The 26857-nt window shown below is 39.7% G+C and overlaps 2 protein-coding genes across 7 annotated transcripts in view; both read right to left on the bottom strand.

Annotated features, from left to right (window-relative positions):
- Positions 1–77: 77 nt before the first annotated feature.
- On the bottom strand, positions 78–16416 carry ulk1a (unc-51 like autophagy activating kinase 1a). 5 transcript variants are annotated; one of them, XM_074638675.1, is made up of 27 exons: positions 15888–16415; positions 15701–15793; positions 15570–15611; positions 14490–14522; positions 14346–14382; positions 12003–12176; positions 11267–11340; positions 11073–11174; positions 9365–9423; positions 8268–8350; positions 8121–8171; positions 7936–8024; positions 7145–7301; positions 6984–7044; positions 6627–6716; positions 5714–5839; positions 5488–5606; positions 5086–5177; positions 4714–4838; positions 4342–4457; positions 3863–3988; positions 2985–3139; positions 2707–2882; positions 2487–2605; positions 1857–2014; positions 1609–1744; positions 78–1172 (listed from the first exon to the last, which is right to left on the bottom strand). In XM_074638675.1, exons 1-27 carry the CDS (start codon positions 15978–15980, stop codon positions 1129–1131), a joined length of 2730 nt encoding a protein of 909 aa, XP_074494776.1. In that variant the 5' UTR covers positions 15981–16415; the 3' UTR covers positions 78–1128. The 5 variants fall into 5 exon arrangements, 4 of the variants coding, with proteins under 4 accessions (XP_074494776.1, XP_074494777.1, XP_074494778.1 ...); XM_074638676.1 differs by having other exon boundaries at positions 2707–2879; XM_074638677.1 differs by having other exon boundaries at positions 4714–4835.
- A 3240-nt stretch (positions 16417–19656) lies between these two features.
- The window catches only part of adgrd1 (adhesion G protein-coupled receptor D1), a 30279-nt gene continuing 23078 nt past the window's right edge, over positions 19657–26857 (bottom strand). For both annotated transcript variants that reach the window (XM_074638673.1, XM_074638674.1), the window contains exons 12-20: positions 26698–26809; positions 25828–25981; positions 23526–23592; positions 23191–23257; positions 22998–23089; positions 22033–22159; positions 21897–21938; positions 21575–21667; positions 19657–21492 (exon numbers count right to left, since the gene is read on the bottom strand). In XM_074638673.1, the coding sequence (XP_074494774.1) occupies positions 21397–21492; positions 21575–21667; positions 21897–21938; positions 22033–22159; positions 22998–23089; positions 23191–23257; positions 23526–23592; positions 25828–25981; positions 26698–26809 (850 nt within the window). In that variant the 3' untranslated portion in view covers positions 19657–21396. The remainder of the gene's footprint in view (positions 21493–21574; positions 21668–21896; positions 21939–22032; positions 22160–22997; positions 23090–23190; positions 23258–23525; positions 23593–25827; positions 25982–26697; positions 26810–26857) is intronic.

Raw genomic sequence — 26857 nt, 5'->3', positions numbered from 1 at the left:
CAAAATTGTATTTTAAGTCAGTTTTGCGGCAAACTACTGATTTAACATGCAAAAGTAAAACAGACTTGAAGAGAATCCATAGTTTTAATAATAAATATTATTTATTTTCATCACACAATGTGTAACAATCATTTTGGCAAATTTGACCGGCAGTCATACAATAAAAGTAGAAAAGGCAATTTGATAAATTCTAACAAACACACATTTTCACAAAATATTGAATATGAAATTGTAATAAACTAGTGTACTATTGCAAAATCATGTAAAAATTCGTACAAATTAACAATCTTTTTCCATAAATCCAAACAGCTGGGGAAAAAACAACAACTAATGTGCTCACATACACGCAAACAAACAGCAGATAAACATAAGTAATGTGGCATGCAGTTAATGTCACTTAGTACCTTATGAATGATTACATCAACACTTGACAGAGGGCAATGTTGAATCAGTTCAACTAAAATCTCATTCAAATGCCAAAATATACTTATTGCAGTCTATGATGCAATCTTGCACCCACCAGTCTACATGACTGTAAGACAATTATTCTGTATGAGTTCAAAACATAATTTCACCACCTTTACATCCACTACTCTGCTGTGATGAAAAATGTAAAAAAGCAGGCACAGTTTTACTATTTCTGCTATACATTTGGTCATCTCATCCAAAATATCCTGACTCCTGTTGGCCGGTGAACTTACAGTACACATGAAACCAACACTTCAAATTCAGAAAACAGCTAAACAATCTTTGTTTCAAGTACAACACATTTAAAATCAGTAATTATTTAATCTGATTATTCTATGTGCAAAACAACACACTGATATACACAGTCGGTAACAAAACAAAACAAATACTGAGAACAATGTACCTGATCAAAGTATTCAAACAATCATGACACTATCTGTCTTCAAGAACCAAAACAGGACTTCCAGTCTTTTCTGTGCATTTATGTAAAGATTACTGGCTGATGGGATAAGAGCAGATGCTCCAGTGGTCATTTCCCTTAAGACAGATCAAAGCGTGCAGGTGTATTTGACAGTCTGGGAGGATTTACATTGAGGGCAGATGGATGAAGCAAGATAATGCAGTTGCTGTGGCCGCAGTTGAAGAGCTCATGGCTGCTTGTTAAGTCTGCAGAGCAGAAAGGCGTCGCTCAATACACTGCTTACCTGAGAACAGAGAGATTGAAAAATTTAGATTAGCATAAAATCTAATAAAGATCACATGAGGAATCCACCGTTTTGTCCTCTCCGCCATTGTCGCTAAGAGCAGGGTCTCCGGTCCCTGTGTGTTGGTGTGTGTGGGAGAGAGACGCACAGGGACAACAGGCTGAGAGAGAGATCTATCCTCTGGAGAATGCATAATTGACGAATGTTTTAATTTGTATTACAAATTACATACAGAGTTTGTGAGATCAAACGTGCAAGATAATGCTTATGTAGCCTAATAAATAGGAAATTAATTTTCTTAATTTCTCCAATACCGATAGCAGAACCGTTAACGTTGGAGCTTATCGATACTACGGTCTTGAAAGAATTTGCCCCGCGGCTCGTTTAGTACCGGGTTTTGGTACCTATCCCTAGTCATAGTGCTGCTGCTACGTACATTTATCTATGCTGTCGCTGTCCTTCTGCTCCGTGATGATTCGGGACAGACCCTCCATCAGCAAAAGGGCTTTCTGGTAGCGCTGGACTGACGCTGTGCCGTAGTGGAACATCTCATCTAGAGCAGCACACTGCACCTGAAAGCAGTAAGAACACATACACATTAAGGCGAAGATAAAGATGCATACTGGATAGAATCTGATTTGAAGTGAATATCGTCATCATCGCCTGCTGTGCAGGGAAGCTCACCATGTGCACAGTGTGGGTGTAGATGAGCTTCTCTGCTGTGAGTCCATTGAAGCGGTCCATAAGCTTCTGCTTGTCAAACAAGAAGGTCTGCAGGCGAAGGTTCAGGGTGCGACAGTATGTTACGCAACTCTTGTACAATTCATTCAGCTTCCTGATCACTGCACAGAGAAGACACGGTAAGTAAAGACATGACACTATTATAACAAATTAGGGCTGTCAAAGTTAACGCTGCCCACCCCCATGTTGATACGAGTATTAAATACTTTGGCAAATCTCCCTTTAAGGTACATTTTGAACAGATTAAAAAATGTGTGATTAATCTGCGATTTATCGCGATTAACTATGGACACTCATGCGATTAATCGCAATTAAATATTTTAATCGATTGACAGCCCTAAAACAAATATAAACTGACCGCTGTCATCATGCTTCAATTCTTACTCTTAGACTACCTGGATGGATCGAAGTGCTCTCTTCGCAATTTTAATGCTTTCAATTCTTTTAGACTATATCACTCAAAAGCTCTTGTTCCTCCTGAAGTACTACAAACTAAAAAACATTTAACAGACACCTTTCAAATCTACAAAAGGAGAGTGGTTGATACTCAAAACCAGAGGCCACTGGTCTCACCTTGTTTGACTGTAGCAGAGGGAAGGAGTCGGCCTTGTTTGATAGTCTCTTTAGCAGTGTGCAGTGCTGATGACAGGAACTCCTCAGCCTTCATGTACAATACTAACTGCTCTGCATAGCTGGAATCATGCACATAAGAAACAGTCATTTCCAAACAGATTTGTGAAGGAAGGGAGCTATTATATACATGTTGAGAAAATGTAAAAAAAAGGCCTCTCACCTCCATTCTCGACTCAGAAGGCTGATCTGATCCGTCACCAAGCTCTGCTCTAGAAAGGAAACATCAGGACTGCTGACGGCATCCAGCCCCGGGTCCTTAGTAGAAGCCAACTCCATGACACAGTGGACGAAAGCCAAGGTGAAACGCAGGTCACTCAGAGCATCTGTGTGCGCCTGCTGTGAGAAGAACAAATACTGTGAATACAAAAACTGTTCATGTGGAATCTGAATTAGTCTGGGTTCACTTCACAGTATCATCATCATAGTGTTCGTCTGTACCTCCATCAGCGTATCTTCCGGGAGCTCTGGAGGGTGAAAGACCAGGCTGATGTGCGGAGTAGCGTCCATGGCTTCAGTCTCGCTGTTTCTGCGGCTTCCTCCCTGGTTAAGGCGGCTGTTCAGTAGCCAGGTTGAGTTAATGTAGCTGGGGGAGCCTGCATTTAAGACAAAGACAAATACAGCTGAAACCCCGAACAGAGGAAATACAAGTAATGAAGAGAGCATGGGAGTAACTGATGACACATTTTAGGTTTACAATATCCAGGCGGCTCTTCTTGGCTTTGATTATTTTTTTAGCTTCTGATTCCTCTATGTTTTGTGTTTATTGTTAAGTTTTGGTATGTTTTTCATTGTGATGTTTTCCATCCCCGTTTGTACTTGTATTTGCTTTGTGATGTTATCTGTCCCTGTTTGTACTCGTGTATGAAACTTTTTACTTGCTGCCCATCTTGACCAGGACTCCCTGGCAAAGAGATATTGTATCTCAGTGGGACCATTCCGGTTAAATACAGGATAAATGTGTTGTTTTATTATTATTTTTGATTTAAAAACTTGAATGTAAAGTAATCACGGTTTGTTCTTTTACCTGCCCAAATGATTTACCTCATATTCTACCTAATTAACAAGGGCTCTCAGTGCTTGTGTTTTGCTTTAGATTGTTTTAATTGGAAAGCTACACCTTTCTTGATTTGCACAAGTGGTCTAAATGAACTCTAAGCTGGAGAAAGCAGTACATAAAAAAAAATACAGCCTCATTGCATCACTCATAAATGTACTTCATTAAGGGACTTCTCACAAACCTCCTACAACACAAGCTAAAATAAAATGAATGCACTCGACAGTGAGTCAATATTCAGGCTAGTTAGAAGAACACCTACCTGAGAACATCCTTGGGACCGTGGGATCAGGAGGAGTGTTTCCTCTGGATAGAGAACCCATAGTGAAGACCGCAGGAGGTGGACTGTCTGAGTACTGAAAGCCTCTATGACAACCAGTAGGTGGAGCTGTAGGATCAAAGAAGAAGAGTTGTAGCCCAGCTGAACTGCAGCAGTAAATGACACGGTCATAGCAGAAGATACCTCAAAAATATACACTTTCTTTGTAACTTCTACATGTTACAAACCTCCACAATGATGTGTGTGCTTATTTCACAATAGGTATTGATTTCATTATTACATAAAAAACTTCCCTTTGCATGACTTTAAAAGGTTATTTAACCATATTTGGCTATGAAATCTGTACCCATCTTTCGCAATCTACAACAACAGCAGCTAAATAGTCTTAAATACTGGTGAACAAAGACAAACAGAATCAGTAGAAACAATATGACTGCTGGTGCTACGTGCTCCGATGGTACCTGTTATATCCATGCCTTTCTCACAGTTGAGGCTCTCGTCGCTGCCCTCTTCAAAAAGGTGAGCTCCAAAGGCCGCCTTCAGCAGCATGTCGGACAGCCTGCCTGTGCTCAGTGATCTGGACATCCAATACAGACACAGACACCATCGGGAGCATTTCATTATTTATCAGATGTCGTATATCTTTTATATTGTGTGACATCTCTAGGTGCCAGGTGGCAGGTTTTCATATGAATAACATAGTCTCAATTACTGTATATGTAGATTAGTGACATAAACACATACAAATCATATCATTTTGCAGGTCATATATCATCATATAACCATACTTGTTATGTTCATAATAATATATGAATAATATACGAATAATATACCTTTTAAAAGGGCCCTTTTTATCGTCTGATTTCCTGTTGAAGTTGGTCTGGTAGGCAGGAGACGGGTCAAGGGATTGCAGGTCTAGGACGGTCCTGATCCGGTTTGGCATTCTTGATTGAAGCTGCTGTTGAAAAGCAAATGAAAACCTAATTTAATTGCTAGCATGTTTATACTGTACAATTAGGTGATGTTGCATTTCAGAACAATTTGATTCTACTGTGTGAGCTGGTTATAGTTATTCTACTGTAAGTCTTTGCTCTTTTGCTGTTCTGAGAGAGAGAAAGGTGAAACTAAATTGCATCAGCTAGTAACAAGCTGTGTGCATTGCGAAACAAATGATGTGTAGTAGTACAGATGTTTTAGAAGCTGACCTTGGGACTGGAGGTGTCCTGCATGTCAGCGAGCAGTCCAGTTCTTGTGCTGAACGGAAGAGTCTGCTCTGTGGTCTTCGGGGTCATTCCCACTAGAGTATTATAAAGATTAAACCATTAAACTGAGTCAGGCGGAAGGAAAGTGGGTACAGAGAAAATTAACCAGCAACACGTCACCACAAAACAACTCTGGCAATTCACTGAACATGACATATTACAGATGGTGGAATTTTTGTTAACACCCAAATGGCCCTCGTGGCTATCAACAAGTGACATTGCACTGACAAATTCCCATGTAGCGTGTTAAGCTGTAGGGGTGTGACCTAGAGAGCTGCTGTAAAAGAGCTCTGCTTAACAAACCCTCCCTAGATAGATGAAACAAAAGCTGATTGAGACGCCTACCTAGCGGGGAGGGCTGCTGTGGTCGGGCTCCTCCGGTTGCCAGCCGTGGGGAGTTGAGACTTGGAGCTCTGCTGCCTCCACATAGTGGGGAGCTGCTGCCAGCACCGCAGAGCGTGACCCTAGATGACACACGACACAGTTAGACAAAGGCAGAGGAGAATTGGTAATAACAAGACACTGAGGTGGGGTGGGTGCGGAGATAAGACAGCTGAGCAGCTGTACATGCCTGGTGGAGCCATGCAGGCCGACGGGTTGCAGGTTCTGTTCCATACGCTGGTAGTTTTGGATCTGAGTGGGGACAGGAATGGGCACCGAGGGGCTGCAGATACGGCCGGCGATTTCAACAGGCTTGCTGCAGGAATGAAAAAGGGAGCAAAGGAATTAAACCCAGAGGAATGTTTTATTTATTTTTTTATTTAACCTTTATATTTAACCAGGGAAGAAAAGCTCTTTTTCAAGAGAGCTCTGGCCAAGATAGCAGCAATGGGGTGTTTCAAACAAGATACACACAAACATTTAAGCACGTCCTAATGCAATATTTGTACATATTTAATTTTTTTTTTATATACTCATTTTCAGATTTTTTACTTTAGTACTTATATTTCTTTACATATATTTTGTTTATATTCTAGCATTATGTACACGTTGTAGCATTATATACATCATTTACATGTTACATACTACTTTATCTCTATTTTTCTACATTTCTTATGTTTATACAAGAGCAACTGTAACCCCCCGGGGATCAATAAAGTAAACACATAAAACAAACATGCAGTGTCAAGTCACAGTATACAACATACACGCAAACGTAAAAAACACATAAAACAAAACATATCCACGTATCCACTACAAAGTCATGTGCCTAGGAAGACAGACAGGAAGAAACATATCTAGCTATGGAGGCAATAACAAACTCCAATTAAATTGGCCTCCAGACCCGTCACTAAATTTTTAAAAGCTGTGAACGTGATGTTATAACAGAGGAATTCCCAAAAAAGTAAATGCACATGTTCTAATCTAAACCGATAATTTTTCATATCGGACATAAAATGAATATAAATACTGTTGGGTTTAAAGCTCACACTTAATTTACTCTTTAACCCACACAAATGTGAACCTGCCTGGCTTTCTCTTACCTCACAGGCTTGGAGGGAGAGTGTAGCAGGGGAGAGGGTGGAGGAGTCTTTCCTGCATTTCTGGGACCTCTCTCAGCCAGCAGTGGGCTCCTGATGAGAGATATTTGTTAGCTCTGTCTGCACAATGAATAATATTTACTAACATTCATTTTGCAAAACATTTTTAAACAAATCTGTTCTGCATTTTTTTTTTTTTTTTTACAGCCAATGGATCCCTGGAAGCTTCCCTGCAAGATGATGACTGTCACTGTGTTTTTGTAAACATTAAAAAGCACCATATTCATATCCAGTCATATTCTTAGCAATTATTGCCTGATTCTGACAAGATATTGTGCACCAATCGGAGCGACTACTCACCCACTGTATATCAGGCAACTGTCAATAGGCGACCCAACCTCAAGCTCACATGTGCAATCACCTACAAAGCAGTGAAATAGAAATAGTCAGACTCCGTGTGCTGATAATGACGATGATTAAAAACACCCAGATATCTACAGAGTGAGGCTGAGATGTCTTACTTGGAAACTGGGCAGGCACCATGACATAGTCCTCTGTGTAAGACGAGGTGTTCCTACTGTCCTGGTTGGCTATTTCTTTCAGCAGGAAGCCGGGGGTGTCCTGTGGAGGGGAGTACTGCACTTTGGGCTGAAGTCGGTGCATCTCTCCATCGGAATGCTAAGAGAGCATCAAATAAAACGACATTTACATTTCACATCTTTGACCAAGGGATTTTGTTTCATAAATCCACTACAGGAGGAGCTGCTACAGAAAGATTTTCTTTTTTTTTAAACTTTTTTATTTATTGACTTGTTAAACCATATATGAACTTTGTTCTCCATAATACAAAATAATTTCATCATACAATATCAATGACTAAAACAAAGAACATGCCATAACATAATCATAAATCCAAAAGCAATATTTTATGAGGGGAAAGAAGAAGAAAAAAAAGAAAAAAAGAAAATATATATTTTTTTAAATCATTAATAATAATAATAATAATAATAATAATAATAAGTAAGTGAGTGGAAAATACATTGAAATTCGTTAAATAATAATTTAATAATAATAATATTCATGATCATAAAGGAAGGGAATGCATAGTATTATAATAAAATAAGTACTAACAAATTAGTTAGCTGATTGTGAGACAGTAACAGAAAGAGGGGCTATGTCATTATAATAGTTCTTCTTATTCCGCTTAACAATAAAAACATACTTCTCCACGGGCCAAATAAGAGAGAAGAGAAGAAGAAGAAAACAACATAAAAGAAAGCAAAACATGATCAGTACAGAGAAGTGTACGCACTTGAGGGGAGGCCGGATGGGATGTGGAGGAGCTGCCGGAGGAACTGGCCGAGCCTGAACTGGGGTAGGAGGGCACGGGAGCTGGAGAGCCTGTCAAAAACAGACACATAAAAGTGCTTGCGTTAGGACCCCGGCTACAGCACCTTTATTGATTCTAAGCTGTGCAGAGACGAGTAAGATACATACATTTCTTTGCGGGTGAGCACGTCTCCATGAAAGGATGGCGGAAAAACTCATCTGCAAATGTAAAGATTTAGATGTAAGAGAGGCTTTTTAAAATGCTTATTATTATTAATTATGTTGGTTGTGAAGGTTAAAAAGGCAGAGTCTTACCAAAGCCGATCCGTTGTTTATGGTTTCTCTGCAGCATCCCCAACAGTAGGTGTCTCAGGTTAGGTGAAGTCTCCTTTGGGATGCTGGGAAAAGAGAAGGAAATCACTGAGTGGGTTAATTTCTACATGCTGCTTTACACACTGTGTTGTATGTGTAGCCTACATGTTGTTATGATGACATTTTGAACTTGCTGCTTCAGTGTGTCTACTGTGTTTGCATGATATACGTGGTCTTAAAATAAATAATATTTAGGTCACTTGTGTTTCATAAGCTCAGAGTGAGCTGTAAAATGTGTACATTTTTAATCTAATTTTGCGGCTTCAGTGCAAAACCTCAGGGCATCATGGCACTCAGAGTCAGTACAGACTCTGTGTGTGTGTTTACGGCTGCGTTGAGCTATGTGGGCCATGTGGAAAATGATAGCCGTGCAGGTCACTAGCTGGCAGCTCGGAGCAGGTTATATATAGAATGACAAGAAAACAACAAACCCATGCCTCCTCACGCTGCGTCTTATCACGGGGCTTTATCGCCGCACACAGATAAGCAGGGCCACGAGCCATACGCAGGCTGGCAAAGTACACCATGAAAACAATCCATAAATCCCTGTGAACGCTTTCCAGGTCCAAGTTCTGAGGGATTCGGCGTTCAAAATGACTTTAAATAGCCAGTACAAGTAATTGTAAAGGCATCTGTCAACTGATATCAAAGCAGATATATTTAGTTCCACATTACACACGGAAAACACCTCATATAGAGAAGTATATCATAAGCAGGGCTCTAGATTAAGCATCACACATTTGTCAGATTTTTCAAATATCAACTGTGTGAGAGCAGCTGATCGAGAAAGTTCTAGATGATCGGCCCCCGTCAGATGTCTGTATCCGTTTCTTCCACATTAGGACTATATTTAGTGGTGGTATGGGATGTAGTGTTAAGCTGTCCGTGTGCACACCGAACATCATTCACATTCATCAGCAAACTGAGTGCAGAGAGGACAGATGCACTGTCTGTTTACACCCTCCTCCTGTCATCTTCCTGTGTGTATAGTGTGTGTGTACAGTACGGATGTGTGGGTCGGCGTGGGGTCGTCCACTAACCTGGGTAGGAGGGTCCTGTTGCTTTCGTAAAACAGACGGAGCTCCTGCGGTGTGCTGGCCTGTACACACACACACAACAAATGTGAGTTACACTTGAAAATGACACACAGACATAAACACATGCAAATGAATGCACCTGCATGCTTACAAACAAGCATTTGAATACTGGAAAGTTTGACTATTTCTTTGACTACATCATATAAAAAAACAAGTTATGCCAGCCCCAGAGCATATAATCCAAAAATAAATAATATGTGGTGTTCGATGATCCCACCGAGGGCAAAGTGGAATGCTCGGAGATGCCAGCTGAGTAAACATCATCATCATCAGCAGCGGCAGCTAACCTCACACCAACCCTTGGACTTATCTGAACTCATGGACCTGCCTGGCAGAAATAGAAATTTATCCTCCCTGTCATTCTCAGGGAAAATGCTTTCAAGGAAACTGCAACATATAAAACCTCACCACGGTACAAAAGGTCAAACAACAGAGCGTTTCTTCGTCTCTAACTGCTCATATATGGGGATAAAAATGGACTTTAGACAAAGAAGGGACCAAAGAAGACACAAAACGTGAGGTAATCTGCAAGTACCAGTTCAACGGTGTCATCTGTGCAGCCACGTGAAAGCTAGAAAGTAATACTCAGGGTTGTGAAACAATATTTGCTTTGGGTCGGGAGAAATGGCTCGCAGCCATTTCCGCATCCCCCCCCCCCCCCCCGATCTGTAAACAAGGTGCTTTCCTAACAAGTAGTCAAGCTGTTCCAGCATTTTCCAACTAATAACACTGGAGAACAGAGTGTCACCCAGCAGGCAGGTGGTTATTAATGGCTGCGTTTTGGATCATGTGTTCTTCTGTGTTGTGAAAGAGACGCATCATGTTCAGTTTTGTGTTGACAACAACGAGTCTGCCCTTTTCTGGGAAGTAAAACAATTTCATGACTATTTGTGATTATGTAATGCAGTGATTCTCAAAGTGGGGTCCGTGGCACTCTGTCAGGGGTTCCGCGAAATAATTAGCTACAAATTATAAAACTGTGCTGTATCCTTAAAAAGTGCAGATGGGGACCATTTGCACCAATAAAACAAGCACATCGTGTCCATTACTCCCACCCATGTTAGCTTTGGTCAATAGAAACTGATATGATTGTGACACACAGGGATAAGTTGAAGCACTTACTGACAGTCAGCTTTAGACTGGTAAGTTTAAACGTCTGGATGTATGAGGACTATGCCAGTCTTGCGATACTGTTCATTTCCTGGAAGCTTTTATGATCAATTACTTTAGATATAGGCTATAAATGCTGTTAAGTTGAGTCCAAATGCAAATTGAATAATATCACCCTCTGTTTAAAAGGTATATAAGTGGTATTAACATTAAATAACACTGCAAATTTCCCCTCTGTGTGACTAATAAAAGATGATCTCATTTTATTTTAACATGATTCAAATTGAAATGTGTTTCTGTTTATCACTATCAAACAGGTCTGAAGTATTTATGTTGAAATAGTCCCAATCTAAGACAGGCATCTAAGAGTACAAATGGTAGTAAACGTTATCCCCTGTAAGGGGTCCCTGGCCCCAAAAAGTCTGAGAACCCCTGATATAAGGGACCTTAGCGAGCATTTGTGGGCAAATTGCTGAATCCATTTACCTAAAAAGAGTGATGTTATAGTTTTTGTATCTGCGTGTGTGTGTGTGCCACTCACGTGAAACGGCGCCTTTCCAGTCAGACACTGGTACACGATAGTGCCGATGCTCCACAGATCAGCCTTGGCATCGTAGTTCTGGGACATGATGACCTCAGGAGCCTGTGTCCAGACAAACACAGCTTACGGCTTAGAGACACGGTGACATTACACCTGGCTGGCGCATGAAACAACTAAGAGACCTTAATTCTCACCATGTACATGGGAGAGCCACACAGCGTGGCCGCCATCGTGTTCGTCTGGAGATGACGTGCGAACCCAAAGTCAGCTGGAGGGTGAGAGAAATAAGGTGAGAGACATACAGTAGTGTGTGTGTGTGTGTGTGTGTGTGTGTGTGTACAGTTAGAAATTCATTCATTCATTCAAACATCAACCAACGCATTTTCACAGACAAAGGTTGCGTCCGAAATTCCATACTAACATGCCATTTAGTACGCCAAAACGGCATGTGAGATTTTGTAGTATGTCCGAAGCCTTAGTATGAAACCAATAGTACGCAAATTGCATACTATTTCCGGTGAAATATTACAGTATGCAAATACTGGAAACTACGGTGGCATAAATATCCCACAATGCAATGTTGTAGTGAGGACAACGTTCATCACAGACGTTGATGGACGGCTCTGTAACATCAATAACGCTTCGATTTAAATGTAAGTTTTCACTTTGCTAGGTGTAATATATTACTTTTAATCAATTCAGCTCACAAATCACCTTTGGTCACATGAGGTTGGCACAGGTTACCATGGTTACGCATCTCCAACCGGCAAGGAGGCTCTTAGGAAGTTACGACGTGAAGTACTGCTCAGTGCATCCGAATGTTGAACGATAGTACACATATTGGGTATGTAGGGCATAGTATTCGATTTTGGGCGCAGCCTTACTGTACATTCACTTCTTCTAATACTCTACACTGAGTGAGGTCATTACCGATCTTAATGCAGGTGTTGATGGGGCTGGACCGGCGCCCCTCCGGGTGGCAGAGCAGGATGTTCTGGGGTTTTAGGTCTCGGTGGAGGATCCCTTTGATCTGCAACACCTTCATGGCCTGACCGATCTGCTGCAGGAACACTCGGATGGTGTCCTCACTTAACGTGCCCTTAGCTGAGGGTCAGAGGGATGAAATTAAGAAGACGATGGAGGAGGAAGGTAGCGTTGCAGTAAATTGAAGGTTTCTCATATTGCATGGTGTGTAGATGTAGATGAAGAGGTGAAGCAAGGCGTGAGAAAAGACACTGTCTTATTCCCAGCATGTTGGCCCCCGCTCAAGTGCCGTTCTGTCAGACTGTAGTGACGCAACTATTATTTTAATATTTGATTTTTAGGATTAAGTTACTAAAGCTTGATGTAATACAAATTGACCAACAGTTAAAAACAAAATTGAGAAGCTCTAACCTGAAATTGTTGTAGATTTACTTGATAAATAAAAGAATGGTCATCATTGCTTTTTACAATTGACTCATTGATTAATTGTTTTAGCAGTATTAGAATGATGAATCAAATACAATAAGCTATTTTGCAATTTATTTCCAGTGACTTCTCAAAGACTTTACATTTTGTGATCACTTTCTCATGCTAACAAGCATAAAGACTGACTACAGAACTGCTAATGAACATGGTTAAAAGGTTATTGTAACATATTAGCTTCCAGATCTTATTAGAGATTAAAAGATTAGTCGATTATTCAATCAACAGAACATTAACCGGTACTATTTTGACTATTGACTAAGCAATAAAGTCACTTTTTAAGCACAAATGCCAAATATTTACTGGCTTCAGCTTCTCAAATGTGAATATTTTTCTCCTTTTTTTTATGTATTCTATGATATGAAACTACATTAAAGCTGCAGCGATTTATCGATTAATCAATTAGTTGTAAACTATTAAATTAATTGCCAACTATTTTGATAATCGATTAATTGGTTTGAGTAATTTTTAAAGAAAAAAAAAAGTCAAAATTCTCTGATTCCAGCTTCTTAAATGAGAATATTTTCTGGTTTCTTTACTCCTCTATGACAGTAAACTGAATTATCTTTGAGTTGTGGATAAAACAAGACATTTGAGGACGTCATCTTGGGCTTTGGGAAACTCTGATCGACATTTTTCACCATTTTCTGAAATTTTATGGATCAAAGAACTAATTGATTAATCGAGAAAATAATGAACAGATTAATCGACAATGAAAATTAGTTTATTGCAGCCCTGAACTACATATTTGGGGATTTTTTGGGAAATTCTAATGGGAATGATTAATTAGGGAAATAATCAACAGATTAATGACAATGAAAATCATTGTTAGTTGCTGCCCTTAATTTTTCTTTAAATTAGATCTACTCTGTTTGTTCTAACACTCTCACCAGAATCTCTAATATGATGCACAACTCTCTAATCACATCAGCGTCACTGCTCTCACACTTCGTGGAAGAGAATTTTGTTTACGAGGGGGCTTCATTTGGATATTAATGTCAGGGCCGTCTGACATGCACCCACTTCCCAGTATATTCAGTATTTCTAGCTGCAGTGTTTTTCCACCGAAGCACCGGGGATAAGTGAGTGGCAGATGGGTGAGGTCATGTGGGTGCTCCTTGGACCTTGCGAGTGTGACTGAGTGTTGTGCTGCAAATAGCTGGATGTTCCTCCTTGGCAGCGACGACACAGAATGGGCAAGTCTACAAAATAAGAGACGCTGGCGAGGTGACAGAATTAGACCGGTGATCCACATTTGAATGGACACCAGCGGAGGTAAATTCAGCCTGGGAAAAAAATCAACTCCATACACTAAGCTGTGTCATCGTATTTTGGAGCAGGGCTTGAAACTTGAAGCGGGGCATATTTTCAGTGTGATAGTCTAGCCAGAATTTTTTTTTTTATCATTCTAAGGATTCAAAAATAAAAGCTGGAAGTTATTTTGTCCACTTGTTTCATCATTTGTAGAGAAAACCTCATCACAAGCCAATTTAATTCTATCTGGGTCAAGCACTTTTAGAGTATTAGTGATAATTTACCCACTGACCTGTTGAAACCTTAAACCTGAATTCTACAGTTGTTCTGCTCTGCCTCCTCAAAATCCTATTATTCCTACAAAACACGGAAAAGGCTTAGCCAAGCCTCTTAAAAGCCAAACTGACCTGCCAGCACAACAGTAAGCTGCTCCAAACAGATAAACTGTGAGTTTGAACCTCTAATGCAACAGTGAGGTAAAACATGTCCCCCCAAATGGAAATCTTTACAGTAGTGAGACGTGAGCTATATTAAGCTCTGTAGCAAACTTACAGTGAAGGTACTCTGCCAGGTCGCCTCCATTGCAGTACTGAAAAGACGAGACAGACACGTCTCAATAGAAGCTCTGACAATGGTGCTGTGTTAGTGAATGTGATTTCCATCTCCACAGACCAGGCATTACCATTTCTAACTCACCTCCATGACGAGATAGACACATCCCCCCATTTCCTGTTGAGAAAACCAAATAAAATGCTTATTATCATTAATAAATGTTATAGTAACTGGAATACACTTTTTAATTACATTTAATTCATGTAGAAAGTTGGGAAATTAGGACATGGACCAACAATCCGTCAATGTCTTAGCAGCTGTGCCCCCAGGTTACACAACAAGTGACTAATTTCTTAGACCGAGTTGACTCTTCTTTGGAGCGTCACCAGCTGCGCTTCTAGAAATTCTGGGCCCCCTGACAGCAGCTCAACTCAGGGGCCTGAAACTGTACCCCATCATAGCCCCTGTCCAGCTCTCGACCCTTTGAATCATCCAAGAGCCCTCCTGAATTCGGCTCATTACCATTGAAAAAGTCACAGAGCGGTGAGGTGACATAAGGTGGGGTAAAAAGGGTGTCGGTACCACCTGATTGAAATCATGAGCGGGGGAGCGAATTGCCTCTTTCTTTGTCTTTAGTATCACATCAACACCCTGGATATTGTGGTGCATTAAGTATAACAGATAATAGAGAGGGCAGGTTGTGCCGATACTAGGTAAATGAACACACTGCTGCTGTCTACAAAAGGCTCCTTCAGCCTGACCTAGAATCTAAAGCCATTAGCCTTGCATGCTGGTGTGCGTCTGCTGTGAGACACTACTCACACTGTGTGTGTTTATTAAGCCTTTGTTTAACCGGCTGCACCCTGCCATCTGTCAGGAACAGCGAGAGATCAGCTCACTCCTGTCTGGCAGGTGTCAGTAAGGTGAGAAGAGGAAAGCACACACACATCCAAGCAAATGGTTAATTTCCTGTGCTGTGTGTGGGACCTCTTTTTTGTTTGAAGAAAGAAAAGTTCAATTTAATATAAACTACAGATCCAGCTCAGGTCATTGAGGTCGCTATAGCCCCGTGGAAAAACTACAACATCCGACAGCCAAGTCTGTGTCACACACCATGAGCAAGTGACGTTCAGTGCTGAGGCAACATGTCAACATTTGCAATATGTGGCAGCAAAGTTTCCACGTGTGTTTTGCTGTGTGTAAGAGGAGACAAACCATATTTACCTGATAGTCAAGTAGTCTGACAATGTTTTCATGTTTGAGTTCCTAGAAGAGGAAAAACATGTTAGTTAAAATGCACAAACACACAGAGAGCGAGAGAGACACAGGATGTGTGGCAACAAAAACACTAGTACCTTTAATATTTTGATTTCTTTACCAAGCAGAGACTGAGATTTGGCCAAGTTTTTCTTGTTGATACATTTCACAGCAACCACCCAGTCACGCTTCTTAAAAAAAGTTAAATAAATAGCAGGTTATAACATTACATTTATCAAACAATGACATAGGAAAAAATGTGTCTGAAGATATAATAAAAGTTACCTCTTTATGTCTGCCTTTGAACACAACTGCAAAGGCACCGTGGCCAATCAGGTCTTTCCTGTTGAACTCAAACTTGCCAACAGTCTCCATCATGGATAATAAATAAAAAACAATAAAAAGTATCCTGAGCAGGTTCAAGAGGCTGAAACACACGTACAGTCCCACGACACTTCTTCCCTGGTGCCGGTAAATCCCATTTCATTGATGGAAAACACAGTCTTCACAAGTGACAAGCTCCATTCTCGAAGAAAACAAAGTTTCTGTCAACACAAAAAAAAGTAGAAAAAAACAAACAAAACCAACGTGCGTAGGAATAAACAACTGTGCGTAAAGACCCCACTGTGTCTTATTTAACCATTCAAATGAGTCCCCGTTACTCTCTAGAGCCGGTCCACGTTAAAAGCTCACGTTGGTGTTGTTTTCAGACACTGAGCTCAGATGTTATTGTCTTTCTCACCTTTCTACCAGACAGGACACACGCTGCTGGAGTTATTCATGGCTCACGACGCGCATGCGTAAAACAGACTTAATGGCGCCTTCAGGGACACCTCGTAAACTAGTAACTCAGTGTCTTAATTTGGATAAGATTTATTTTTAAACACTATATCAAGAAGGAGAATTTTCCAAAAGTAGTGTCATAGTGGCTGTTTTTATTATTATTATTATTATTATTATTATTTTAGGTGTCTACCAGCATAGGGCATTTTTTTTGCTCTTGTATGTATGATCCCTATAATATTTTCATTGGTCATAAATGTATAGCCTATGTACAAAACAAATTCATTTCATTTATTTATATATTGTTTGTATATAATATGTTTTTCCTGTATCTATACTGGCTTATTTTATATTAAGAAGAAGAAAAGAATGGTACTTTATTGATTCCCAGAGGGGAAATTCAATTTCTTCACTCTGTTTTCTTACACACACATTACACACAGGCCTGAATTACACACATGCACAAACAGGACCTATATACATGCATTAATGGAGAGCGAGGGGGCTGCCCCTGATGGGCGCCCCGAGCAGTTGGGGATTTGGTGCCTTGCTCAAGGGCACCTCGGCAGTGCCCAAGAGGCAAACTGGTATCTCTCCAGCTACCAGTTCACACTCAGTACTTGGTCCATGCGGGGACTTGAACCAGCAACCCTTAATTTAAGACCAAGAAAGTGGATCATATCAGTCCAGTTCTGAGGTCTCTACACTGGCTTCCTGTCTCTCAGAGAATTGATTTCAAAATACTCCTGCTGGTTTACAGCACTGAATGGTTTAGGGGCCAAAATACATTTCTGATCTTCTGCTATGTTCTGAACCATCCAGACCTCTCAGGGTCATCTGGATCAGGTCTGCTTAGTGTCCCCAGAGTCAGAACTAAACATGCAGAAGAAGCGTTCAGTTTTTATGCACCAAATATCTGGAACAAGCTCCCAGAAACCTGCAGGACCAACTCTGAGTTCTTTTAAATCAAAGCTTAAAACGTTCCTGTTTGCTGCTGCCTTTTATTAAACCAGATAATGATCTTATACTGCACTAGAGCTTTTACTCTTGTGTGTTACACTCTATTTTAGCTTCTATCCTAGCTTTTATTTTTAGCTTGTTTTTATTTTCTAATCTTTAATGTTTTTATAACTGTTTTAATTATGTCTTAATGTTCTTTTGCACTTTGTCGCAATGTTCTTGAATGTTTATGTAAAACACTTTGAATTGCCCTGTTGCTGAAATGTGCTATACAAATAAAGCTGCCTTGCCTTGCCTTGCCTTAATTTGGCTAAGACGGGCTAAGATTTATTTTTAAAAGCTATATCAAGAAGGAGGATTTTCCAAAAGTAGTGTCATGGTGGCTCTTGTATGTATGATTTATCGTGCCATCAATCATTGGAATAGCTGCCCTCTTTACATCCGTCAATCCTCTCACAAATCCTCATTCAAATACCATCCAAGAATACATTACTTAAGCAGCTGATCCATAGTCCAGTGTTGGTCATGTATGGTTTTTCTTTTGTTCCTTTTCCCTGATGATGGGCCTTGAGGGCTAAATGGTTGTGGAAGATGTGTATGAATGTGAAATCTATATGTTTGGAAAATTTGAATGTTATTAGTGTAACACAAATATGATGTTGTATAGTATGTAGCCTATGTGATAAATGTAATGTACTTGATTTCGGACCCCAGGAAGACTAGCTGGTGCCATTGGTATCAGCTAATGGGGATCCTTTTTAAATAAATAAATGATCCCTATAATATTTTCATTGGTCATATAGGTCAATGTATAGGCTATGTACAAACAAATTAAACAAAGACCAAAAAAAATATTCACAAAATAAATAACCATAAACAGTATTCCACTCACAACAAAATCAATCACGATTACCATCTCTCCTCCACCACCATAACATATTCACGCACAGTATTACCTGCCCCAAAGGCCCAGACCTATAGGTGACCAGTGATGGTTCTCATAACGGAGTTAAAGGGCTCAGTTAAAGGTCCATTATTATGCTCATTTTCAGGTTCATACTTGTATTTTGTGTTTCTACTAGAACATATTTACATGCTGTAATGTTCAAAAAAACTTTATTCTCCTCATGCCTGATTATACCTGTATTTACCCTCTGTCTTAAACGCTCCGTTTAGCGCATTTTGACGGAATTACAACGGAATTGCAACAGAATTGCGTTGCTAGGCAACAGTTTGGGTCCATGTGTACTTCCTGTCAGCTGATGACATTCACATACACTGCAACCAGGAATAAACTGGGACACATTTAGAATGTTTACGTTTAAAACTGTGTAAAGGGTCTAAATATTGTATATTTGTGACATCACAAATGGACAGAAAGCCTGACAAATGCAGAGTTTCTGAATACGGGCTGTGTGTATTTCCCTGTGGATTGAGCAATTCAATACTTTCACAGTATTTATATGGGACTTAAGCCTGCTTTATAATAAAAAAACATGAAAAAAAACACTTTTTTATAATATGGGACCTTTAAAGTTCCTTCTGAAAAACAGAAGAATTAACCTTTATTCAGTCTGAGGACGACAACAACAAAGAGGCCACTACACATTCAAACTATGTCCTCAGATTTTTAAACAATAATGCATTTTAGACATTTATGGCCAGACAGCGGCCTACTGTCTCATAAACCATCAGTGCCTAACATCACAGAAACACCTGCCACTTTTGTTGTTGTGTGTTTAAAGGATATGGTTCATCATTTTTTAAAGTCTGTCTTAAAACAATTGTCTTGTACCCATATGTACATCAAAGCAGGTTTTGCTCACTGTTATTATTACTTCTGGACAGTATAAGGCAAATTAAGAGATCCCTTCCAATGTAAATGATGGGGGACAAAAATCCACAGTCCTTTATGTGTAAAAAATATATTTCAGCATTTATCTGAATCTGATATGCAGTCTGAGTTAATCAAATCAAGTGGGTATCTTCAGAAGTTAAGTCTTTTTAGTACATCTCCTTCTGTGTTTCTCCAGACAGTAGTTTTACACGAACAGGAGGAATGAAAACTTGTTTCAATGTAAATATGGACACCCGACTAGTCTTTTGAATAATGCAGGCTATCTCCATATCAGTCACATCGACAGTAACTTGCAGGTTTTGGTATTCTTCAAAGCCATCCTTACCAAAAATGGATTAATAACAATGTAATTCACAGTTACACACAAAAGTATCCACAAAATAACATAAGGGGTACCACCCTACAAATGTGAACACGATGGTGAAAATCATGCAATAAAGATGACGCTGATTTCTTGTCATAAACGTTTTATAATAAAGATAATTGGAAGCACAAACCATAGTACCATAAGACACCAATCATGAAAGGCCATACAAGCATAGAAATATTGAAATATTTAACTTTAAACTTGACATGAAAAGTGAGCACAGAGTGACTTACAGTAAATCCTGTTTTAGGAAACTTAATGTTGGTACAGTGTAAGATTGATGACATTTTAAAATATGTCATCTCCCTCCATTCTCACAGTATTTAAAAAAAAAAAAAAAGCAACGACCTTATCAAGTCCCTCTGTTGTAGAACATTTCATTGTACAAAAAAATTTATGAAAATGTAAAAGAAATTAGCAACAGAAATAGCTAAAGACGCCATAAAACTTCACAGAATTGTGTCCAAAACACAACCGGCATTCACTATTCCTCAAAAAGCATAACATACTGCAGCTTACTAAGATGTGAGGTACTGCAAATATACCAGTTCATTTCAAGAGAGAAGACAAAATAGACACAGAATTTAACATGAGAACATACCGATTGTTGAGCTGTGACACTTTGCAGAAGACATGATACAGAATCACAAAATAAATAAATACATTATATTAGAATTACATAAGGTCTAATTCACTGCTGCTTCATCCATTGTTGTGTCGCGCTGTCCCCAACGTTGGATTAAAGCTGCATGAATCAGGTGAATCTTGGAGAAGTTCATCCAGGTAAAATAAGCAATTTGTCCTTTGTGATGATGAATACTGTTAACAGCTGGTGAAATCATTATGTTGTTGTTTTTAAGGCATGAATCTAACACTATATTTAAGGAAAATATATTGTTTTCCTTGGTCTTTTTCTATCCAAGTTCATGTATTTATACCCAACCACCTCCCGAAAATACTTATCATTTCAAATGTTACATTTTCTGCAATTAAATTAAAGCAGATGTAATTGCACTATTTTGTGTGTGAGACAAATTACATGTCAAAAACATATCACTGTGATTTAAAGGAATATTTTGACATTCTGGGAAATGATCTTAGCGATGAAAAGATCGCTATCATTCTCCTATCTGTACGCTAAATATGCTGCCAGCAGCAATTTACTTTTCTGGAAACCGCTAGCTTGGCTAAAACCATAATGTGTTGTTTTGACACTTCTGTTTTGGTGAAGATAACATAAGTGAAATATAACGTGTTGATTAATGAGCTTTAGAGGTGCTGGCAGGCAGATTTTGTCCCCTTTGGACGGAGACAGGCTAGCTGTTTCCAGTCTTTGTGCTAAGCTAAGCTACCCAGCTGGTGGCGGTAGCGTCATATTTACTGAATAGGCATGTATGGTATCAATCTTTTCATCTCTTGGCGAGAAATACAAATTTGCATATTTCCCAAAATGTCAAACTATTCTGTTGCCAGTCAGTAAATCAACTGTAATATACAGATGGACCATGCAACAGTCAAATCTAGACGCTCCACTACAGAGAGCGTCGTTGCCAGACCCTGAACTGCACTCACTGGATGTTAAGACTCTCACTGACCTCCTCAGAAATCCCTGCTCTTGTTTTTGGGAGACAATAATAAGGCACAGTCCTTAGAGTCTGTTTGTCTTTAAAGGTGAAGCTACACAACACCTCCTTTGGTATCGCTTTCACATGAGCGGATGAGTGCCCAATTCATTACATAACATAGTGGGAGAATACTCTGGCCAGTGTTTGTCATTCTACACTAGTGAGCTTCGGATTGCTCTCCTGCCGCAGACGGAAACGGTTCTACACGGCGGAGAGGTCGATACGATTGGCCGAGTTGGTGCTTTTGTCCCATGTGTTCATCTTGGTGGGAGTCACGCCCTCCTTGTTTCCATTCATCTACAGGATGGGAAGGAGAAGGTTAGTTAAGAGTTGAACAGCTCATTTGTTGTTTGAGCAAATCTTGAACGCTAGCACTCACAATGTCAGAGTTGAATGGCTTCACATTGATGTTTCGGATGGAGCTGCTGGTAAGAGACCACACCTTGGTTTTGTGTTTGAAAGCAGCTCTGACCTACAGAGAGAAGCAAAGCCATAACAGATAATGGTGACAAATGTCAGACGGAATACATCTTATCACCCTAAATCAGAAATGGGGGTTGCAACAGAGAACATTGTCCCTTCAAAGCTAATTAGAATAAATATCTGGACTAATTGATGGTTAAGCGTGCGTACAATTTTCTCCCACAATATGTAACAAATCACAACATGAAAACACACATTTATTACGTTTAGCATCATACCTCAGAGTTGAGAAGACAGTGAAACAAGAAGACAAAGAACCCCTAAAGAAAAGGAAAAAAATTTAACTTTAGCAGAATATTCACAAATGGCTGCAAACTTTTTGGAAAAGAAAAGATCCCGTAGTGAAGAACTTACTTGTAACGAGTTGAATACAGCAAAAATATACAGGAACGGCAGAGAGTGTGAGTTGATGGCGAGAACGCCAAAGATCCAGGAAATACCGAGTATAGGCAGGAGCACAGCCACAGCCTTTACAGTCAGCCTTGAAACAAAGCAAGAGACAGCCATGTTTATCTTATTAGTAGGGCTGTCAGAGTTAATGCGATAATAACGCGTTAACACAAATTCATTTTAACGCCACTAATTTCTTTAACACATTACACAACTTGCAATTTTTAGGTTTTAGCAGGCTCAGTTTTAAAGCTAGAGTGAAGATACTGGCATCATATGAAACTAAAAAAACTAAGGAATCTATTGGTAGCAACCATGCCATACCAGCTTGTTGTGAAGGAGGTTAAATAACGCTCCAAACTTGCGCTCAATTTCAGCAAGGAAAAACTGTCATGGCCATTTTCAAAGGGGTCCCTTGACCTCTGACCTCAAGATATGTGAATGAAAATGGGTTCTATGGGTACCCACGAGCCTCCCCTTTACAGACATGCCCACTTTATGATAATCACATGCAGTTTGGGGTAAGTCATAGTCAAGTCAGCACACTGACACACTGACAGCTGTTGTTGCCTGTTGGGCTTCAGTTTGCCATGATTTGAGCACATTTTTTATGCTAAATGCAGTACCTGTGAGGGTTACTGAACAATATTTGTCATTGTTTTATGTTGTTAATTGATTTCCAATAATAACTATATACATACATTTATATAAAGCAAGCATATTTGCCCTTTCCGATGTCGATAAGAGTACTAAATATGTGACAAATCTCACTTTAAGGTACATTTTGAACAGATAAAAAAGGTGTGATTAATCACGATTAACTATGGACAATCATGGGATAAATATTGTAATCGATTGACCGTCCTAATTATTAGCTTTTAATAATATCAAAAGAGCACTGGTCTGATCATGGAAACAAATAAACTCACTTGACTGCATTGGCATCTCCATGAATCTTGTAACTCTCTCCGCTGATTCGAGAGATGATCCTGGTCACGGATATCAGAATGCCAATGTTCACCTTGAAATCAGAAAGAAGGTTAAATAAAATAATTAAATTGTGGATCAAATTACGCAGCTAATTGGGAACTGTAAAATGACAAATTGTTGCAAATTCCTCACCACAATGACAAACAAAGCCGGTGCCACAAACGCCCAGATGGCTCCATTCGTCAGTGACAGCCAACAGCTGAGAAAACAAGGACAGAGGCAAGGGTAAAAAAGAAGAAAAAAAAAATCACACGGTATTCCCTTCCAAGTAAAAATGCTATAATGATGTAATGTAAATATCGAATGACATGCATAGTTACTGTTAACTTAAAAGCTTTTGAATGACATTAAACACAGTTCCATTTCTTCCACAGGGGACGACATCCTCATGCAAATCCACCGAGCTTTGATGGAAGAAAATGAATTCCATATAATTCCTATGATTTTAAAGTGCAGGTCATACTCACTTGTCAACCTCGCCGTAACTGTTCAGAGCCGATGTCATGGACACCACACAAATTACCAGTGGAGAGCCTGATAATAAACAAACACACATGTTACACATTCACTAAAGATGTCACATAGTACCCATGATGACTGGATTAACATGTTATGGGGCCCTGCAACAAAAATATGATGTGGGGCCCCGTTGACCCCCTATCTCTCCCACTCCCTTGTGGGATGATTGTGCATGTACTCTGCTGTGTTCAAGTACCAATGAAGTACAGCGCCTACATAACATATGGTATCTTCATTGTATTTGCTGTATCAATAAGTGTGTGGTAATTACAGTATACCAAACACAAATTTATTTATGAATATGCATCAAGTACAATTGGTTCCTTCCTCATAAAACCCATTTATTTAAAAAAATATTTTTAAAGGTGCTAAATAAGCCATTGGGAGCATTTCTATTGCCTCTCAACATGGCGACGGCAAGCCGCAGCTTGCAGCTAACGGTGCTAACAACGCTAAATAGTGCAAACAATGGCGGAAGTTCTGACAGAGATAACAGTGTTAACCAGAGAGGGAGCCAGAGGGTGGGTGCTACGCGACGGCGCCGTGAGTCAGGACAGCGTTATCAGCTGTAACCGCCGTATGAGAGCAGTGCAGAGCGTGAGCTAGCCAGTGGGGCACGCTCACACGCACGAACATGCACTAAAAGCACACGCAGCCGGCCCGGCTATGTCAACAAAGCGAGGAGAAGCCTGGATTACAACACACACAGAGGGTGAGCGACTTCATTCTCTGCTCAGGTAGACATTACTCCTCTATATATTAACATAGCAAACAGCTGTTTGCTGCTATATTAATGCTCTGAATATCTAATTTAGCACCTTTAATTCTACATTGTTTACATCTTTGTTTGCCTGCTAGCAGTCTTCCTCCTTGCCTTTGTTGTTAAATTTCTTTTGGCGCATTACCGCCACCATTGTTGATCAGCAGAATAGTGTAAAACCAGGCAAGAATGTGTATTGCGTTGCCAGTATGCTTGTGTGTGTGAATGTGCACCATGATGCTCATGCATCAACAGAAACAAAATGGGGACCCACTCTTAAAAAATTGCTCCGTAGCACTACTTGTGGTTAAAAACTCCACAGTGTACCTTTAATTAAAGTACCACAAACATTTTGACAATATTGACACACAATAAACCTGAAGCTTTTAGGCCCAATCACAGCATCAACACGACACATGAGTTACCAGCACTCTCATAGTCTTAAATCAACAAGACTGGACTCAACAGAAAGATTTAAGAATCATCTCAGAACAACCTAGGAGACCTAAAAGGCTTTTAGCAAGGCCAGACACATACATCTGTGACACATCTAGGCCACGTAGTGATTACAACATAATTCATATGGTTGTTTAACCTCCACAGTGTCATCTGGAAGTATGCCTCAGTTAATTTTAGCAAACAGCCTCGAGGCCTCTCGTTATATTGTCCAACATGGAAAGCTCCACCCATTGTAGCACCTGTCTTTGAATACATGTTTACACCCAGTGATGGTTTTAGTTGTCTGCTGTTCTATTAATTTCTAATTTCCCCCCTTGAACTTTTGCCTTGCCAAGCCCAAAGGTTTCCAGCATACTACATTACAGTACGAGGAAACATTTACTTTGAAGGAGGAAATGAAAGATAAAGTAGTCAACAGCCTTCATCACAGCTAATAGCAACAGCAATTAATTACAAAATGAGTATTTACTTTTTATGCACAACAGCTATACTTCTAACTGTCAGACAAGTCTCCAGTTGGCCACACAAAATGAAAAATCACTCTGGCCTGCAGAAAGGAAGTAATAAAAAAGGGATCGTTTTTCCACTAATGGGTTCAGCATGTGAAGGAGAGACTATGCATTCCCCAGCAGCCAAAGACAGTATACGTATATCCCGGTCTCTTTTTATCTGTCCATCAAACTCCAGTTCACTCAGATCAGGAGAGGCAATTGTTATGCTGGAATGTAACTCAAAGCAGATTTATTTAACAGGGTCAGAGTTACTTACTTTTCGTAAACAATATTTGACCAGTAAGGTCACTTGACAAATGGTCAAATCATATTAACAGTAATGGCCTGGCATGAGGTAGAGGCAGGACATCAGGGACAATAAAATAAGATGACATAGTGCATTCTTGACCTCGCAAACGAGAAAATGAAACACCAGGAATAAGACAGGTATCTTTGTTATATTCTGAAGTGAATGTGGCAGATATATCATCTGTGTTTTCCATCTAAGCGTAGTAATTAAAGACTGCTGAGCAGACCCACCCCAGCCGATGCCGTAGTAGTAGAAGTGTTTGCTGCCCTCAGAGCCAAACACCTTGACCACCATGCTGTAGAGGTGGAGGCCCTCCACCAGCATCCAGGCGAAGGCGCTCAAGAAGAAGAAGTGAAGCAGGACAGCCATGATCTTACAAGGCAGCTGGGACAGGGGACAACAATTCGATTTTTACCATCAAAACATTCTCCTTTTCATCATTATTAATGCATGCATTATTATTATTAAAAAGCATTTTGCTAATTGCAATTTTCCTTTATATCTTTTTATCCTCTGTTCTGTTTTTCTGTTGCACCATTCTTGATTTTAATCATTAGTGGTTGTTTAATTTAACCACATTTTACATTTTACACAGTAGTTCACTTCATACATCATCTTAGTGTCACATAAACTCAATATATATTTTTTAATAATCTGAATATTATTAGAATAAATAAGAAAGTATTAATTACATCATTAGTGCTGCAATTACGGATTGTTTTCATTGTCGATAAATCTGTTGATTATTTTCTCGATTAATCGATTAGTTGTTTGATCTATAAAATGTCAGAAAATGGTGAAAAATGTCAATCAGTTTCTCAAAGCCCTCAAATATGACGTCCTCAAATGTCTTGTTTTGTCCACAACTCAAAAGATATTCAGTTTACTGTCATAGAGGAGTAAAGAAACCAGAAAATATTCACATTTAAGAAGCTGGAATCAGAGAATTTTGATCAAACCGATTATCAAAATAGTTGGCGATTAATTCAATAGTTGACAACTAATCATTGCAGCTCTACCCGTCATCATATTAATCATCATTCAGTTTAAGACTTATCATCATCATCATGTTTTCTTTACTGCTTTTACTGTGGACGTACCGTGCCCGGTTCGAAGCGAGCGCTGATGAGCAGTAATATCTCAGCCACCAGGATGGCGAAGGACAGGTTGGCGTGGATGTGGTAACGTTGGTTACGGATGGTACTCACTGACCTACAGAGCAGCAGAGGGTCAACATCACATGAACTTGCTTTAATAAGA

This window comes from Sebastes fasciatus, chromosome 6 (assembly GCF_043250625.1).
Source record: "Sebastes fasciatus isolate fSebFas1 chromosome 6, fSebFas1.pri, whole genome shotgun sequence".
Classification (NCBI taxonomy): Eukaryota; Metazoa; Chordata; class Actinopteri; order Perciformes; family Sebastidae; genus Sebastes; species Sebastes fasciatus.
Note: the sequence above shows the minus strand (reverse complement) of the source record. Positions and strands in the feature narration are given on the sequence as shown.